This window comes from Lipotes vexillifer, unplaced genomic scaffold (genome assembly GCF_000442215.2).
Source record: "Lipotes vexillifer unplaced genomic scaffold, Lipotes_vexillifer_v1.1 scaffold1691, whole genome shotgun sequence".
NCBI classification, from domain to species: Eukaryota; Metazoa; Chordata; class Mammalia; order Artiodactyla; family Lipotidae; genus Lipotes; species Lipotes vexillifer.
This window is the reverse complement of record NW_006789046.1, coordinates 309037-327862: the sequence shown is the minus strand read 5'-3', so window position 1 is coordinate 327862 and position 18826 is coordinate 309037. Positions and strand designations below refer to the sequence as shown.

General features: G+C 47.9%; 1 protein-coding gene across 1 annotated transcript in view; it reads right to left on the bottom strand.

Moving 5' to 3' along the window:
* The window catches only part of CCDC57 (coiled-coil domain containing 57), a 96856-nt gene that overhangs the window by 12371 nt on the left and 65659 nt on the right, over positions 1-18826 (bottom strand). The window contains exon 17 of the mRNA XM_007462379.1: positions 18307-18523. Coding sequence (XP_007462441.1) covers positions 18307-18523 — 217 coding nt within the window. The remainder of the gene's footprint in view (positions 1-18306; positions 18524-18826) is intronic.

Sequence of the window (18826 nt, the reverse complement as noted above, 5' to 3'; positions counted from 1 at the left end):
CCCGTGTCCCCTGCATCGGCAGGCGGACTCTCAACCACTGCGCCACCAGGGAAGCCCAAGCTTCTATAGTTTTAACCTTAAATTTAGGCTTATGATAGATTTTGATTTAATTTTTGTATTTGGTAAAAGAGTTGATATTTGTTTTTTCCCCACATGGATATCTAGTTGTTCCAGCACGATTAATTGCATAAACAATCCATTCCTCTTGTTACATTAACTGAAAAATCAATCACCATATGTGTGTGTGTGTGTGTGTGTGTGTGTGTGTGTGTGTATGTGTGTCTATTTTTTCTGTCCTTATGCCAACAACACACTGTCATGTTTACTAGAGCTTTATAGTAAGTCTTACAATCAGGTACTTTAAGTGACTTCAACTGTTCTTTTTCAGGATTGCTTTGGATGTTCTGTATCTTTTGCATTTCCATGTAAATTTTAATTTTCAATTTCAATTTTAAAAGCCTGCTGGGGGCTTCCCTGGTGGCGCAGTGGTTGAGAGTCCGCCTGCCGATGCAGGGGACACGGGTTCACGCTCCGGTTCCGGGGGGATCTCACATGCTACGGAGCGGCTGGGCCTGTGAGCCATCGCCGCTGAGCCTGCGCGTCCGGAGCCTGTGCTCCGCAGTGGGAGGGGCCACAGCAGTGAGAGGCCCGCGTACCGCAAAAAAAAAAAAAAAAAAAAAGCCTGTTGGGATTTTAATTCAGATTGTGTTAAATCTATAGATAAATTTTGTAAGGAATGACATCTTAACATTGAGTCTTCTGATCCATGAATATGCTATATCTCTCCATTATTTGGGTCTTAATTTTCTCTGCAATGATTTTTTTTTTTTTCAGCGTACAGATATTTGGTTTAGTATGTCCCTAAGTATTTCACGGTTTTGGATGCTATTGTTAATGGTATTTTTATTGCAATTTCCAGTTTTTCATTGCTGGATATGTAATTGATTTGGTAGATTGATCTCGTATCCTGGGCCTTTGCTAAGGTCACTCTTTAGGTCTAGCAGGGTTTTTCTGGTAGGTTATTTACAATTTTTATGTACTAGATAATGCAGTGTGTGAATGAAACAGTTTTACTTCTTCTTTTGCATTCTGTATGTCCAGCCTCCCTGCTTTTTTACATGACTAGGACTACCAGCACAGTGTGGAACGCAAGTGTGAAAGTGGGATCAGCCTTTCACCATCAAGTAAAATACTAGCTGCAGGTTTTTCATAGACTCACTTTATCAGGGTGAACAAGTTCCCTTCTATTCCTAATTTTCTGAGGGTTTAAAAAATCATGAGTGGATGTTCAATTTTGTTAAATACTTTTTCTGTATTTATTGAGACATATCATATGGTTTTCCTTTTTTAATCTGTTAATATAGCATATTGATGTTTTAATGTTATACCAACCTGTCATTGCCGAGATAACACCCACTGGGTCAGGATGTGCTATGCTTTTCACGTATCATTGGATTTGATACTCTAGTATTTTACTAAGGATTTTTTGGTCTATATTCATTAAGGATATTGGTCCAGAGTTTTCTCTTCCTGTAATGTCTTTGTCTGGTCTTGGTGTCAGGGTAGTGCTGGTGTCAGAAAATGAATTGAATATCTTCTTTCATCCTTTGTTTTTTGAAAATGAGTTTGGGTGGAATTAATATTATTTCTTTCTTAAATGTTTTATAGATTTCACCAGTGAAGCCACCTGGCCTGGAGTTTTCTTTGTGGGAAGGTTTTAAGTTAAACATTCAAGTGCTTGAATAAATACGGGCATATTCACGTTTCTATTTCTTCCTGAATCAGTGTTGGTAACTTGGGTCTTTCAGAGAACTTGCCAATTTTATCTAACTTAATTTGTGAAACTATTGGCATGTAGTCATTCTTATTATTCCATTATTATCTTCTTTTTTTCTTTTGGCCGTGCCACATGGCGTGTGGGATCTTAGTTCCCCAACCAGGGATGGAACCAGTGCCCCCCTGCAGTGCAAGTACGGAGTCCTAACCACTTGACCACCAGGGAAGTCCCTTATTTTTCTAGCTTCTTAAGGTGAAGGTGTAGAGATCACTGATTTCAGACCAATGTTCTTCTCTAATGTAAGAATTTAAAGGTATAAATTTCTAAGCACTCCTTTGTGATTTCTTTGTTGATCCATGGATTATTTAGAAGTGTTCTATGTTCAAAATTTTTGGATATTTTTCTAGATATCTTTCTGTTATTGATTTCCAGTGGAATTCCTCTGTGGTCAGGAAACATATTCTGTATGATTCCAATCCTCTTAAATTTATTGAGACCAGTTTTTATGGCCCAATATATGGCCTAGTTTGTTGACTGTTCCATGTGTACCTGAAAAGATTGTATATTCTGCTGTTATTGTCTGGAGAGGTCTAAACATGTTAATTAGGTCATGGTGGTTAATAGTGAGGTACAAGTCTTTTCTATCCCCAATGATTTTCTGTCTACTTGCTCTATCAATTACTGATACAGAAGCACTGAACTCTCCACTTGTAATTATGGATGTGTCTATATCTCTTTTCATTCCTGTGAGTTTTCACTTCATGTGTTTTAAAGCTCTCTTAGGAGGAGCATACACACTTAGGATTGTTATACCTTCCTGATTAATTGACTTTTTTTTTTAATGTTTAATGTTATGTATCAACTTAGCTGGGCCACAGTGTCCAGATCTGTGGTCAAACATTAATCTGGATGTTTCTGTGAAGATTTAAAAAAATTTTTTATTTATTTATTTTTGGCCATGTTGGGTCTTCGTTGCTGCATGTGGGCTTTCTCTAGTTGCGGTGAGCGGGCGCTACTCTTTGTTGTGGTGTGCGTGCTTCTCATTGCAGTGCCTTCTCTCATTGTGGAGCACGGGCTCTAGGCACGCAGGCTTCAGTAGTTGCGGCACGTGGGCTCAGTAGTTGTGGCTCACGGGCTCTAGAGCACAGGCTCAGTAGTTGTGGCACACGAGCTTAGTTGCTCCGCGGCATGTGGGATCTTCCCGGACCAGGGATCGAACCTGTGTCCCCTGCATTGGCAGGTGGGTTCTCAACCACTGTGCCACCGGGGAAGCCCCAAGATTTTTTTTAAAATTTAATTTATTTATTTTCGTTGCTCTGGGTCTTAGTTGCAGCAGGCGGGCTCCTTGGCCATGACTTGCGGGCTCCTTAGTTGCAGCTCGTGGGCTCCTTACTTGTGGCATGTGAACTCTTGGTTGCGGTATGCATGTGGGATCTAGTTCCCTGACTGGGGGTAGAACCTGCGTCCCCTGCATTGGAAGGCGGATTCTTAACCACTGCACCACCAGGGAAGTGCTTAATTGACTTCTATATCATCATGAAATGTCCCTTTTTATCTCTGGTAACATACTCTGTTGGGACGTCTGCTTTGCCTGATTTTCTTAATTTGTGTCTTTATATTGAAAGTGGGTTTCAGGACTTCCCTGGTGGTGCAGTGGTTAAGAATCGCCTGCCAATGCAGGGGACATGGGTTCGAGCCATGGTCTGGGAAGATTCCACATGCCATGGAGCAACTAAGCCCGTGCACAGCAGCTACTGAGCCTGCGTTCTAGAGCCCTCACGCCACAACTACTGAAGCCTGCACACCTAGAGCCTGGCTCCACAACAAGAGAAGCCACTGCAATGAGAAGCCTGCACACTGCAACGAAGAGCAGCCCCTGCTCGCCACAACTAGAGAAAGCCTGCGCACAGCAACAAAGACCCAACGCAGCCAAAAATAAATAAATAAATAAATTTATTAAAAAAATAAATAAATAAAGTGGGTTTCCTGTACACAGTACATAGATGAGGCTTGCCTTTTTCCCCCAGTTGGCATTTTAATGGAATGTTTAGAACATTACATTTAATGTTATTATTAACATGGCTGGTTTTAAATATATCTTCTTGCTAAATTGTTTTCTATTTATCTGTTCTGTCCTTTGTTCCTCTTTTCCTGCCTACTTTTTTAAAAAAATAATTAATTAATTTATTTTTTAAGTTTTTGGCTGCATTGGGTCTTCATTGCTGCGCGTGGGCTTTCTCTACTTGCGGTGAGCAGGGGCTACTCTTCGTTGCAGTGTGCGGGCTTCTCATTGCAGTGGCTCCTCTTGTTGCAGAGCACGGGCTCTAAGCGCACGGGCTTCAGTAGTTGTGGCACTCGGGCTCAGTAGTTGTGGCTCGCAGGCTCTAGACCATAGGCTCAGTAGCTGTGGTGCACGGGCTTGGTTGCTCTGAGGCATATGGGATCTTCCCGGACCAGGGCTCGAACCCATGTCCCCTGCATTGGCAGGCGGATTCTTAACCACTGCACCACCAGGGAAGTCCCTTCCTGCCTACTTTTGAATTTATGTTTTTTTATCCCATTTTATCAATATCTCCACTACTGCTCTATTAGCTATACTTCATTGTGGGTTTCGTTTGTTTTTGAATGGTTGCACTATGATTTATGCATTTTTAACTTATCACATTCTGCGCTGAAGTAATATTATACAACTTCACGTATGAGAGCCCTACAGGAGTGTACTTTCTTTTCCCTTTCCCACCATTCATGCCATTTTGTCATACATTTTACTTGTACATGTATCACAAACCCCATCGTACACTGTTATCATATGTGCTTTAAACAGCCAATGATCTTTCAAAGAAAAACACAAGCCTATCTCTGTTGTTTACCCACAAACCCAGCCTGCTGCCTCTACATTTCTGATGACCCCAGTTTCCATCTGCTGTCACTTCCTTTGCCTGAAGAACATCCTTTACTAGTTCTTGTAGCATAGGTCGGTTGCTGATTAATTCTATCTGATTTGTTTGTCTGTGAACGTTTTTATTTTGCCTCCATTTTTGAAGGATCCTTCTGCTAGATATAGAATTCTATTTCGGCAGCTCCTTTTTCTTTTGGCTTAGAGACGATGATCCCTTGTCTTCTGGCATGGACAGTTTCTGAAGAGAAGCCTGTCATAATTTTTATCTTCATTCATCTCCATATAATGTGTCTTTTATTTTTCTTTGACTGCTTTTTTTTTTTTTTTTTGCGGTACACGGGCCTCTCACTGTTGCGGCCTCTTCCATTGCGGAGCACAGGCTCCGGACGCACAGGCTCAGCGGCCACGGCTCACGGGCCCAGCTGCTCCCCGGCATGTGGGATCTTCCCGGACCGGGGCACGAACCCGTGTCCCCTGCATCGGCAGGCGGACTCTCAATCACTGCGCCACCAGGGAAGCCCTCTTTGACTGCTTTTAAGATTTTACTTTATCACTGATTTTCAGAAACTTGATTATGATATTCCCTGGGTTGCATTTGTGCCCACGCGTCTATCCTGATGCTTGGGGTAGACAAATTTCTCGGATCTGTGAGTTAAGAGTTTTTGTCAAATTTTGAAAAAAATAGTCATTATTTCTTCAAACACTTTTTCTGCCCATCTTTCTCTCCTCTCTATTAAGACTAATGGATGCTATCTTCCAGGTTGCTGGAGCTGTTTTCTATACCCCACGTTTTCTTTCTGTGTGTCATGTTGGGTCGATTCTATTGCTATGTCTTCAAGTTCCCTGTTTTTTCTTCTGCCATCTCTATTCTACTGTTAACCCCATCCAATGTATTTTCTTTATCAAATATTGTATTTTTCATCTCAAAGTTTTGTTTGGTTCTTTTTTATATTTTCAGTTCTTCTCATTATGTACGTATTTTCCTTTAAATACCTGAAAATAGTCGTAACAGTCCTTTTAACGTCTTTGCTTGTTTCCTCATTTCTGTCATTTCTGGACCTCTTTCTATTGAATGGTTTTCCTCTTGGCTTTGGATCACATTTTCCTGTTTCTTCAAAAATCTTATAATTTTTAACTGGCTGTTGGACATTTAAGTATTGTGTTGAAATTTCGACTTTTTTTTAGAGTGTTGGGCTTTGTTTTGTAGGCAGTTAGGTTCCTCATTTGGTCATTTCAAAGATTGTTTTTAAGCTTTTCTAGAGTAAGTCTAGATGGGCCTGCACTTCAGAGACAGTGAGCTCTACGACCAAGGTGTAACTTCTCTGTGTATCCACTGAATGAAGGCTGGAGCTTGAATATCTACCCACCCCATGAGAGCTCTGGAAATGGTTGCGCTTATAAGCTGTCTTTCCTTTGCCTGGGTTTGTGGAGTTTTATTCTGTACATCTACGGGCTAGTACACAGTAAGGACTCAAGACAATCCCTAGTCAGACTTCTGGAGCTCTCTTCTGCATATCCCTCCCCCTGCTTCTCTGGACTCTTCCCTGCAACTTCCAGCCCCTCTGCCTCCCCAAACTGCAATTCCTGTTTCCTCCACCCAGGAAGGCACTGAACGCTGCCTGGTGTTCCCCTCCCTGTGCCTGTAGCAGAAAGCCAGGGGGACCAGGAAGGTGCCTCATTTGTTTTCCTTCTTTCAAGAAGCACACTCCTGTGCTATTATTTTCCAATGTCTGAAAACAGTTGTTTCATATATTTTGTTTATGGAGGGATGTTAATGTCTAGTCCTTAGCCTGGCCAGAAGCAGGAGTGACTGCTGGTCATGCTGTGGCCCCAGAATAAACATCACTAAAGTATAAGCTGATTTGGCTATATCTTAAAGTATTTACTGTGTTTTAAAAGTTATTTCAACACAAGTTTTTTCCTAAGTGGCAGGAAAAGTTGTTTCATCATAACAACTTCAAGAAAATAGCTAACAAAGATCTATTTGACTATCTGTTTCTCAAAAAGTTTAGAGGATACTCTGTACTTCCCAAAATGTCTCAGGTTATAATAATCAGTAAAGGCAGGAAGCTGGAGTTGCTCACCTAATTCAAGATACTGCACTGCTCCCTCCTTTGACCAGAACACTGGTTCTTAGATTTCTTTGGCTGCAGTTACAGAGGATGCTGACAGGGGGTGCACGCTGGTGAACCTGGCTCTCATTCAGTCCCATCTTGAGAGTAGTAATGGGCAGAGCCAAAAGGACAAACGTGATGCTGGCAAAACAGGGCAGGACCCCTTCGTCCCCCCGGATCCTGGAACAGTTCTGGTCACGTTGCTCAGTGAGCCTCTGGCTGTGCTCCCTTGGGCAGTTCCCATTACCATCCACCCCAAGAGGCCGCTGTCACAGTGGCTGCTGAGAGTGTGGGCTGAGCCTTTCTGATGGCTCGTGTTCCACCCTCACACGTGTCTGGTGTGGAGGGCAGCCCCTCCCCAGGCTCATGCTGGCCTCCCTCCCCATGGGTCAGGCTTGCCAGTCTCTGAGCTGGGTCTGCCATCTCACTGTGACACACCAGGAGCCTGGTGCCCACCATCTAGCACAGAGTCTCAGACCCAAGGAGAATTCTTTGGTTTGCACACAGGTATGAGGGCCACAGATGGGGAGAAGAGAATGCAATATTCCAGGTGTGTTTACCCTGGAATCACAGACTGTTCTCTGAGGTGAGATTTCACCTTTTCTTATCACAAGTCCAACCACAAGCGGCTGCTCCTTCCATCTTTCACTCAATGCAGCGCTGGGGCATCTGAATCTGCTGTCCTGTGCTCAGCCCCTAGGTTTACCGAGAAACACAAAGCATGTGTGGGGAGGCCAGATGGTGACACTCCTGGTCTTGAGGGCGTGCAGACTAGGTGACTCTAAGGTCCTGTGTTCAGAGTATGTTTCTACGTCCTCAGGGCACAGCTGGGCCGGCAGAGCCATGGCTGAATCACAATCTGCCTTCAGAGATTGGCCCCAAATGCTGTTTCTGAGTCCAAGCATCCTTCAGGGAAGGTCCGGAACAGTCTCAAAAACACACACGACCAGGGTGAGCTGGTGTCCTGGGGGCCCACTTAGCCCTATTCATAGGCTGGTGACACCCTGCAGAATGGCCCACTAACCACGAAGACGAGACCAGGGGACTTGGCATGTTTGCTCTGCAGTCAGTCATGTGTGACTCTCAGAATAGGAGAATCTCAGTTTGCCTGACAGTCATTTTATTCCTGGTCTGGGAAGGTGCTTTGCTGGAGGAAGTCCCCTGGAGCTGGAGGCCACACAGACCACGTACCACTAGGTATGGCTGGATCTGGCTCCCAGGGATCTGTAGCTCACAGACTGAGCTGCAATTTGGCCCTACTTTGATTTTTAAATTAGTTGCCAATATTCAAAAACTGAAACATTCTATATAAAAAACAAGATTTCCATCATCTTAAAAAACTGGAAGATCTGGCTTGTTGGACCCACACTGCCATGGAAGGGCAGCCATGGAGTGGAGTCATCAACTGCCTCTGCCGGACAGGTCAGATGGCCAGGCCACCAACCCCCTCCTCCGAGCACTGCCCTGCAGTCGGCATGGCTCTGCCGCCTTCACTCAGCCACCTGCTGCCTGGTGCCTGGGGCTCTGGTGTCTGGGACCCTTCTCAGCCAGGCAGGCTCACGGGCTAGAGTCGGACAGCTTGGATTCTTATCCTAATCCACGAACTGGGGGCTATGTGACCTTGGGCAAGCAGCCTAGCATCTCTGGGCCTGGGTCTCTTCATCTGAATGTCGAGCCCTGGCCTCCAGGAGCTGCTGGGAGAGGAATCCATTGTGGCGGGCAGAGTGAGACCTGGGCTAATGGCGATACCAGGCACTATGTGAGCAAACACTGGGCTGAGAACAGGCGGTGGTTGTTTGTTGGCTTCCTGGATCCTCAGAACAGCCTAGCAACTATGACTTAGGTGTCATCTCTACAGTGAGATCTGCATAGAAATGTTCTCACTATACAGGGCTTAAAAATAACTTCGGATTAGCAACCAGTTAACAGGCTCATGCATGCTCCATCTTAAAATCTTATGCAACCCTCGTTAAAGGAAAAAATTTTTACTTTCAGGAGAAACTAATATGATTTTCAGAAGAATAAAAATTTAAAGAAAAAATCCTCAACACTAACATTGTACCCTTTAAAAACTTTATCCCCTTTCACTCCCTCATCCTCAGTGGGTGGGGAGCACCCAGGGGAAGAGTCTCCACCCAGGAGAAAGCAGGGTGCACAGCCGGACTGCTCAGGACCTTCTCAGACCCCACAGCAGAAACCTAGGGACCTCGCTCCATGCCAGCCCCAGCACCAGCCAGGCCACAGGGGTGCCGGGCTGTGCTCAGAACACTGAAATGGGGGAAGGTGTGTCCGGCCCCCAGGGCAGGGCCGGGTGGGTGCCTCTCTTTCTGAAGGAGTGCTGCATTCCTCAGGAGCTTCTGCCCATTATCTGTGTGACCCCAGGGACAACCTTGGCCCCTCCTGACCTTCTGCCCTGAGGATGAGGTCAGGCCTCTTTCCTCTGGGACTCCAGGGGCTGGAATGAGGGTTGGGACTTGGGAACTCCGGCCTTGGGCGGTGAGGCGTCCTCTTTTGAAAACGGGGCCCAGTGGCTGGATGGCATTGGCTTACTGTGGGAGTGGCTGCCTTAGCACAGGTGGGCACTCAACAAATACTAGCTTCTAGCTGGACTCCTCTCTTTTAAAAAACCCATTTATTTGTAAAAGTCATGTCCAGCCCCTCCCCGCCTCCCACGCCCAGCCCTCTTCCCAGAGCAGGGGCCACAGCCCCTTCTAGAGCACTTTTCTACCCTCTGTGTCCTGACTTCAAGACCACAGCGAATATGCATTTTCTTCTGTTGCTACCTTGCATAGTCACCTTAAAAAAGGGTACAAACCTGAACGACATACAAACCACACATAAAATGGCCAATCTTACCCATTATTTAAAAACTGCAAATTAAAACCCATATTTTCACCTATCAGACTGGCAAAAAAAGAAAATGCTTGATAAAAATCCACCAATATTGGAGGGAGGAAAGATGCTTTACACCCTGTGGCCACGAACTTGAATTGCACCAGCTCTTTGAGGGTGATCTGGTAACACCTCCCAGAGCTCAGACCACTCACACCTTTGAGCCAGCGATTTCACTCCTAGACACTCAGCTGACCACACACTCCCACAAGCGACCACCCGCACCAGCAGACTTGCTGAAGTACACTGCAAACTACAAGCGACCCGAGTGCCCGTGAATGTGAGACAGGCGAGAGGAAGCACTTACGCGGAGGACCACTGAACTACTGAAAAGATCTGTGAGCTCTGTGCCAGCCAAAATGGAGAAACACCGCAGACAGCACCTTACACAGCAGGAAGAGGATACGCACACACGCTTAAATACATGCTTCCGTAGCCATGGAGCGCAGAGCGTGTCCGGAGAAGAGCAGGGGACAGGTGGCCAGGTGGGCAGGGGAGCGGGGACGGAGAAGACTGACTTTCACTGAAAACCCTCTGCGCTGCTTTAGTTTATTTCTTAGCCACAAGGGGGTGTCACTCATGCTGGACGAGGTCTGGAGCCCTTCTGCTCCAGTGGATGCGCCATGTCGTGCCAGCCTGGGCCGCCTGCACATGCAGCACGGACACTAGGGAGGCTGATGACTCGAACCACCCCTGGGGCAGATTCACCAATAAATGCCCTCCAAGGAGGCCAAGCGGCTGGACGCCCCCTCTAGGCCCAGGATCAGCTCTCCAAGGGCTGCTGTGCTGGCAGGTCAAACATCCATATTTTCTGGTACTGCCCTGGCTGAGTGTTTCCGCCCCTGTACCTCTGGTCAACCTGGGTGAGTTATTTATATATGACTGATCTTTGTCATGTTGCTTCAAAATATCTTTCTAGTTGGGTTATTTTTGAGGTTAAGAAAGAATACCTTAGAAATCTGTGATTTTTAAGTCACATCTAAGGTTATAACCTTCTAGTCACTTGTAAAGAGTTCCAATTCTGCATATTTTTAGGTTTGATTTTAAGGCATTTAACTGCGCCTGGACTGCGTTTTAGTGTGTGGTCTGGATGCGGGCAGTGAGGGTGGAAGCATGCTGTGTCCCCACCTTGCCGTGTCTGGGCTCTGATTTGCAGGCTCTGCTGGGGAAGCGTTTCTGCTCTGTGCCTGCCACCCAGCCATGAGGCTGGGTCTTGCTACTCCCCCTTCCCCATGCATTTTATTGCTCTAGAACTTGAAAATCTACTTATTTTAGCTTCAAGAGAAACTCTGTCCATATTTTGCTAGAATTACACTAACTGGTTACTTCAATCTGGAGAAAACGGCTGTCTTTATAATATTTAATACTCCATCCAGGAAGAGTCTGTCTTTCAAATCTTATACTTTTTAGACAATGCTTGGTAGTTTCTCTAATCACATGCACTTCCTGAGCCTCTAGATCCTTGGGCTGCGGACCCAAGGCCTTGCTGGGCTCCCATTCTTCCCAGTTATCTTCCTGCACATCCTGATTGAGCACCTATTGTGTACCTGTCTGTGCTGGCCAGGGGTCAAGGATCAAGGAAGATGCCCCCACCCCTGCAGAACAGAATCAAGATAAATGAGAAAAATAGCACGTGGTCTGGAGGCTAGTGCTAAGGGGGAAGAAAGCCAGGTAGGGAGTGAACTTTGGCAAGGGAGGGATTCAAGGAACAGGCAGGTGCTGGGGAGAGGAAGGCAGAGGGTGCCCACACGTGCACAGGGGTCAGGGGTCCGCAGGTATGGGGTGGGGGTGTGTCCACAGTCCACAGGTGCAGGAGGGAGCTGGGCTGCACGTGTCTGGGGAGGAGGGGAGGGGAGGGGAGGGGAGATGAGGGACTGGGTACTGTCCCGGTGCAGCAAGAATTAAGGTGAGAGGAGGCTGGGCATGGAGAGGCCACACCCTGCGAACCACAGGTCCAGGAGGATGGAGGAGGGGGCTATAGTGGCCCTGGGATCTGGGGGTGCAGCGGGGCCGAGGGTGTCAGGCTGCGGCCCTGCCTTGAGACCAGGTTGCAGCTGGACTCGGTAAGCCCAGCCCGGCAAAGCGGCAGCTCTGTGTGCATGTGGGAGGAAGGGGGACGACGTCAGGGAGGGACGGGGCAAAGGTAGGAGGGGCGGGGCATGGTAGGAGGGGCAAGGACAGGCGTGGGGGGTGTCAGGGCAGAGGTGGAAGGGGCGGCCCTGGGCCCACCTCAAAACCATGAGGAGTGTGGCCTTCCAGCAGGAAAACCTCCCTCCATCCTGAGAAATACCACGTAGTTATTCATGTTATTAATGCAGATGCCACAAATTGTTAAACTCTCTCGTTATCACTTTTAACTCAGTTCATGACGGCTAGGTCTCACAGTTTGCTACTCAAAATGCGCCGAAAATGTAAAAAAAATGCAGAGGACAAGACATCCCACCTTCCAGAATGGAGCTTCCAGACTGCTTGACTGCAGACTGAAGCCCACGCAATCCTTTATCATAAATACTAACATGCTTACGTCTTAACCAGAGCTGTGGTTATCATTTAAGTCACCAATAAAGGTTTAAAAAGTACTCTTACACAAAGTAGAAATACCAGACAGGTAGTTCAGTTATGCGTGTGCTCAAACATTCAAGACACAAGCAGAGCATAAAGAAGCTTTGTGGGAACTTAAAACTAAACTGCATTAATTTCAACCTTTCTTCCCAACCAAATATTTCACGGGGCGAACCAAAAGCCTACGCAGCAATGTATCATTCCTACTTTTTTACTGCAAAGTGCTGCTGAGAAGTAGCAGCTTCAACCCCTCTGTATGGGTGTCTCAGCACCTTCCCCTGCATAGACTCTGCTGCAGGCCCACCCACAGCACAGCCCTTCCCCAGCTTTCTTGCCAAGGAACCCCAACACCATTTAGGTCCAGGCAGCAGGTTCACAGGGTCTAAGACAATCTCCCAGTGACTGGTCAAGGGACACCATGTGACCCCGACAGCCAGCGAGATGGAAAAGGGAGTCTGGGAGCTCTGGGGAAACATTTCCCTTTCCAATGAAAAGAAACCAAAGCAGGAGGAGAGAAGTATGCCTTCCATCTCTGGCCTTCTGAAGTGATGCTTGGAGCTGCTGCAGCCATCTTGGAACCTTTAGGAGGAAAGAGTCCCAGAGGAGCTAGCCGTAAGCTCATTTACCTCGGCCTTGACATGCAAGTTCTTGGTCAGCGTGTCCTGCTGCTGTGCATGCACACTGTGTGTCGGGAAGGCTACCATGATGCTGGCCACCTTGGCTCTCTCCTCCTCATTCAGTGACCGTGTGTGATTTTCTATGGGTGCCATGATGAGATAAAGGTTGGGAAGCTCCCGTATGTTACTTTCATCAGGCTGTGCTGTGACTTGTAGCCAAAAGCATTTAAACTAATACAAACCACCCCCACCTCCCCCCCAAGCCAATTCCACTGCTGGGGGCGGTGTTTGCAGTGACCCTTCCCTCCCCCCCAGCACGGTCCCCACTTCCACCTCCAGCCACCAGTGGGCTGTTCTCGCCCTGATCCAGGCCCTGCTATCCACGGGGACTTGCATGGCTGATGGCACCATCCACCACTACTTGTCCCTCATATACCAGATGACCATTTCACACTTCTCTTTCTACCTCTCCCTCCACCTCCTCCTCTCAGAGTCCATGGCTTTGCCTCATACTTGAAAGGAGGAAATAAAGGGAACCAACCGGCACCTGTTTTCCCACCACCAGACCTGCTGTTGGGACAGTTCTCCTCAGGCCACTCAAGGCTTCTGCTCCTGACTCTCCTGCCTGGGTGTTTCCATGGCCAACAGCCTCAGAAGAAGACAGTACGACTCCCTCGGGGCCAAAGGGCAGATATGCCTGCAGCCCACTATGAAAGATTTGGGTTCTGCCCGTTTGGGGTCACTCAGCTGAGACTCCTGCCCTGGCCCGTGGGACAGGGATCGAGGAGACCCTTGGCTGCCTGCTGTGCTGCAAGTGACGAGACCTCCATGTCTTCTGCCGGTGAGGCTGTGGCAGCTTGCTTGTCAGGTGTGGCCAGTAAGCTCCCAGTTCTGGCTGCCCATCACCTCCCTGCCTCTGGCCTGTGCTATCAAACCCCAGCCCCTTGAGCCCCCCCACCCCCTTCTCTCCTGGGTTTGCCCTCCTCCCCAGCCACAAGCATCACATCTCGCCCATCTTCCCAACCTGCATATAGACAGGCTGTACTTCCACAACTTCCTCCAATATCGCTCTTTTTTTAAAGTATTTTAAATGTAAATTTATTTATTTATTTATTTGTTTGTTTATTTATTTTTGGCTGCATTGTGTCTTCGTTGCTGCACATGGGCTTTCTCTAGTTGTGGTGAGCAGGGGCTACTCTTCGTTGCAGTGCGCGGGCTTCTCATTGCGGTGGCTTCTCCTTTTGCAGAGCATGGGCTCTAGGCGCGTGGGCTTCAGTAGTTGTAGCACACAGGCTCAGTAGTTGTGGCTCTCAGCCTCTAGAGCGCAGGCTCAGTAGCTGTGGTGCATAGGCTTAGTTGCTCCACAGCATGTGGGATCTTCCCAGATCAGGGCTCGAACCTGTGTCCCCTGCGTTGGCAGGTGGATTCTTGACCGCTGCATCACCAGGGAAGTCCCCAGTTGCTCTTTTAACTGCTGCTTTTCAGAGCAAGAAATCTTTTTTTTTTTTTGGTGGTACGCGGGCCTCTCACTGTTGTGGCCTCTCCCGTTGTGGAGCACAGGCTCTGGACACGCAGGCTCAGCGGCCATGGCTCACGGGCCCAGCCACTCCACGGCATGTAGCACCCTCCCGGACCGGGGCACGAACCCGCGTCCCCTGCATCGGCAGGCGGACTCTCAACCACTGCACCACCAGGGAAGCCCGAAGACATCTCGACTAAGCTGTCCACCTGTTCTTCTCCAGCCCCTTTAACTGGGTAGGCTGGATGACAAGTCCACCACTTCACTGAGACCGCCAGAAGGCCATAGTGACGCAGAGCACTTTTCTGCCCTGAACTTCCCTGACCCCTTTGCAGCATTCCACCCAGTTGACCACTCCCTCCCTCTAAAATCTTTTCATTATAAAAGATACCAAACTATATCAAGCACATATAACATACCTGTATCGTTTAAAGAATTGTTAAAAAATAAAACAAAGGGGCTTCCCTGGTGGCGCAGTGCTTGGGAGTCCGCCTGCTGATGCAGGGGATGCGGGTTCGTGCCCTGGTCCGGGAGGATCCCGCGTGCTGCGGAGTGGCTGGGCCCGTGAGCCATGGCTGCTGAGCCTGTGGGTCCAGAGCCTGTGCTCTGTGGCCGGAGAGGCCACAGCAGTGAGAGGCCTGCGTACCGCAAAAAAAAAAAAATAATAAAATAAAATAAAATAAATGAAACAAAGAATAAAACAGAAACCTGTATACTCAGCTTGAGAAACAGCATCACTACTGCCTGTGTTTGTCAATAAAGTTTTATTGGTGCACAGCCACACCGATCACTTACACATTGTCTGCGGCTGCTTTTGAGATGCAGGCAGAGATGAGTAGTTGCAAGAGAGACCATTGGGCCACAAAGCCGAAAATACTCACTATTCGGCCCTTCACAGAAAAGTTTGCCGACATCTACTCTGGAATTTTTTTTTAGTGAGGGACGGGTGGGGCACAGTTGCTCAGTTTTTTTGCTAAAGCAAAGCAGAGCTGGAGGAAAGTGCATTTATCAGGAAATAAGATGGATGTGTGGCCTGAAGAATGCATCATCGAGTCAGCATTTCTCCCCTACTCTTCCTGTAAATCATCCTCCAAAAGAGAAAATTTTCATGAAAACTAGAGATAAAATTCCAGATGGGAAAAATGGTGGTTCTGCCAAAGGTGGTGGAAATGAGCAGGGGTGTGTGGAAGGACAGGCACGGTGGGAGGCCTCAGGAGGAGCCAGGAGGTGGGAGCACAACCCCCTGGATGCAGTGTGCCTGGGTGGGAGGGGAAAGAAGCTGGGCTTTGTGAAAACGGGCAGAGATAAGTCAAGCCTGGACTTAGTTAAAAACCACCAACAAAACTGCTAGACTGGACAATGGCCCTGGCCTCATTTCCCTTATAAGTTTCTTACAAATACCTCGTCAAGGAAAAATCACCTCTTTTAAAGATGAGGGGGAACAAAGGAACAAAAGTGCTACAAGAAAAAAGAAGGAAGGAAACCAGCAAAACGACAATGAACATTCACCAAAAACTTGCGATAGAGCCGATGGAAAATACAGCAAAACGTTCCTGAATTTAAAATGTACTGAAACAGTAGCTTCTCAGATTAATGATCTCAAGCAGGAGGTGTGAGGAGAACAGACCAGTCTGCATCTGAGGAGACTATTCGGAGGCATCACAGGGGCGATGCTGCTGCCAGAGGGGACAGAATTCGGACCACTGGGAGGATGCGGCTCCTTCCGGGGGCAGAACCCAGGTTTAACAAATCCTGAGAAAAGCCACAACAGAGTTTTGGGGCTGGGCCTAAAGACTGTATGGGAAAAAAATAAATAAACAAATGAGAATTACCAGGAAAACTCTGAGAAAGAAGCATAATTGGAGATCCTAAGTCAGTAGACATTACAAGGGACCAGGAAGCAGTAACAATTCGAACAGCACCGCACGTGAACAGACCAAGACCACTAAACCAAGGCAGAGGTCCCCAACTCCCGGGCCACTGACTGGTACCGATCCACGGCCCGTTGGGAACCAGGCTGCACAGCAGGAGGTGAGCGGCAGGCGAGCCAGCCAAGCTTCATCTGCCGCTCCCCCTCGCTCACATTACCACCTGAGCCATCTGCACCCCTGCGCGCCCCGTCTGTGGAAAGGCTGGGGACTGCCGAACCAAGGGACAGAACAAGAGCTCCAGACCCAGACTCAAGTACACACAGAACGTCTAACGTGATAGTGAAAGCGGGATTTCAAACAAGTGGGGAAATGTGAGTTATTCAATAACAGGTATGGGGAGGGGACTTCCCTGGTGGTCCAGCGGTTGAGAATACGTCACAGGATACAGGGGACACTGGTTCCATCCCTGGTTGGGGAACTAAGATCCCACATGTTGCGGGGCAACTAAGCCCAGGAGCTGCAACTACTGAGCCCACGTGCTCTGGAGCCCGTGTGCCACAACTAGAGAGAAGCCCATGCACCTCAGCAAAGAGCCCGTGCGCCGCAACGAAAGATTCTGCATGCCACAACTAAGACCTGACGCAGCCAATAAATAAATAAATATTTAAAAAAAAACTGGTGTGCGGACATTTGGATTGCCACCTGGGGTTAAAAAAGTTTGGTTCCTATTTCATAACCTACACGGTGATAAATTCCAAATGGATCCTGGATTTAATTATGAAAAAAGGAAACCACAACTGTATTAGAAGATATCATGGCAGAATAATCTTCAATCTTGGAGTGGAAAAAACCCAAGTATGGCACAAAACCCAGAAAGGATTAAAAACGAGAACATTAATTAAATTACATAAAAATAAAAAATACGTGCATGACAAAAACCACCATAGGCAAAGTCAAAAAACAAATGAAAAACTGTGGGAAAATATTTGCAATTCATATCTCAGAAAAGGTCTGATTTCCATTATATATAATAAGCTCATACAAATCAATAAGAAAAATATTATAAACCCAGTATACAAATGGGCAGAGAACTGAAGAAAAGGAAAAGGAAATGACTCAAACATGTGAAAAGATGCACAACCTCCTAACAAGAGAAATATGAATTAAAATGACACCTAACAGACTGGTAAAGATGATAGTTCGATGACACTGCTGGAGAGGGTCTGGGAAGAGACGCCCTCTCAGCCTTTGCTGGGTGGGTGTGAACTGGTACCATCTGATGGAGCCCAACTAACATCTTCCCAAACTGGACGTGCACATACCTTTGGACAAAACAATACCCCCTCTGGGAATTTACATTTACGCTTTTATGCATGCACTACACCATGTACAATGTAATTCACTGTAACGTTATTGGTGACGGCAAAAGATTGGAAATAACCTAAAATGCCCATTGGCACACTGGGCACAGCAGGAAGCATTCATGCATTGAGGCCGAGAGCCGAGAATGAGGGCGCTTGCTGTGAGCTGATCCGGAAAGGGGTGCAAGTTCATTCCCCCAACCCCGGTCTCCAAACAGCCTCCCCTCCGCCCACCCTGCTTACTACATCTTGGTCTCACGCAGTTCCCCCAAAGGTGGCCCTTCAAATGAACTTTCCTTAGAACCTCACAGTGAGCGAGTTTCCCGGGGGCAGAGGACACGCACTTCGTGGGCTGCCCTGGCCTTGTGAGGCTGAGCAGAACACAGAACACCCGCCTGCCCGAGTCACAGACTGACCACAGTGCCCCCACCCTCGTGACCTGTGGGCTCTACTCTGGGTAGACATGGTGACATGGTCAGCTGGACGTGGGGCTGGGAGACACCCTCTGTCTCTGGGGGACGGTCAGGCACCAAATCAGAGGACAGGACTGCAGAATTTACAGATTCCGTAACCACAGCAGGAAGAACGCCATGCTCACTCTGTGTGTCAGCCTGCGAGTGGCCACCACAGCTGTCCTCATGGCCAGCACCCAGACCAATGGGGCAACGGCCTTGGGATGTACGTCTTCACCTACCTGGAGGCGAGTCATCCTGGGAAGTGAGGCCAGAAGGGCTGGATCCCAGGTCCAGTAACTTCCATGTGTCCTGGAGGGAACTGCTAGCAAGTGATGAGGACCTTTGGGGGTGGTGGCCATTTTCCTCCTGGAATTCTTGAGCCAGGCGTGGCTTTGGGGACTGGTTTTCTTTCTGAGGAGCTGATCTGCAAGTCACTGTGGAGATTCTGTGTTGCCTCTGTGAAAGAGAGAAAAGAGAATTATCCTTGAAAGCCACCCTCTCTCCCTGCCCTCCTGGGCTGATAAGACAGTGGACGTGGCCTGAGGAGGGGCTCTGGACATTTAAACATGAAACACGGGGGATTCCCTGGCGAACCAGTGGTTAGGACTCTGTGCTTTCACTGCCGAGGGCCTGGGTTTCAATCGGGTACAATCCCTGGTCGGGGAACTAAGATTCCACACGCTGCGTGGTGCAGCCAAAAAAAAAAAAAAAAAAAATAAAAACAAACCCTGAGGGGGGGGAGGGGGGGGGGATGGGGGC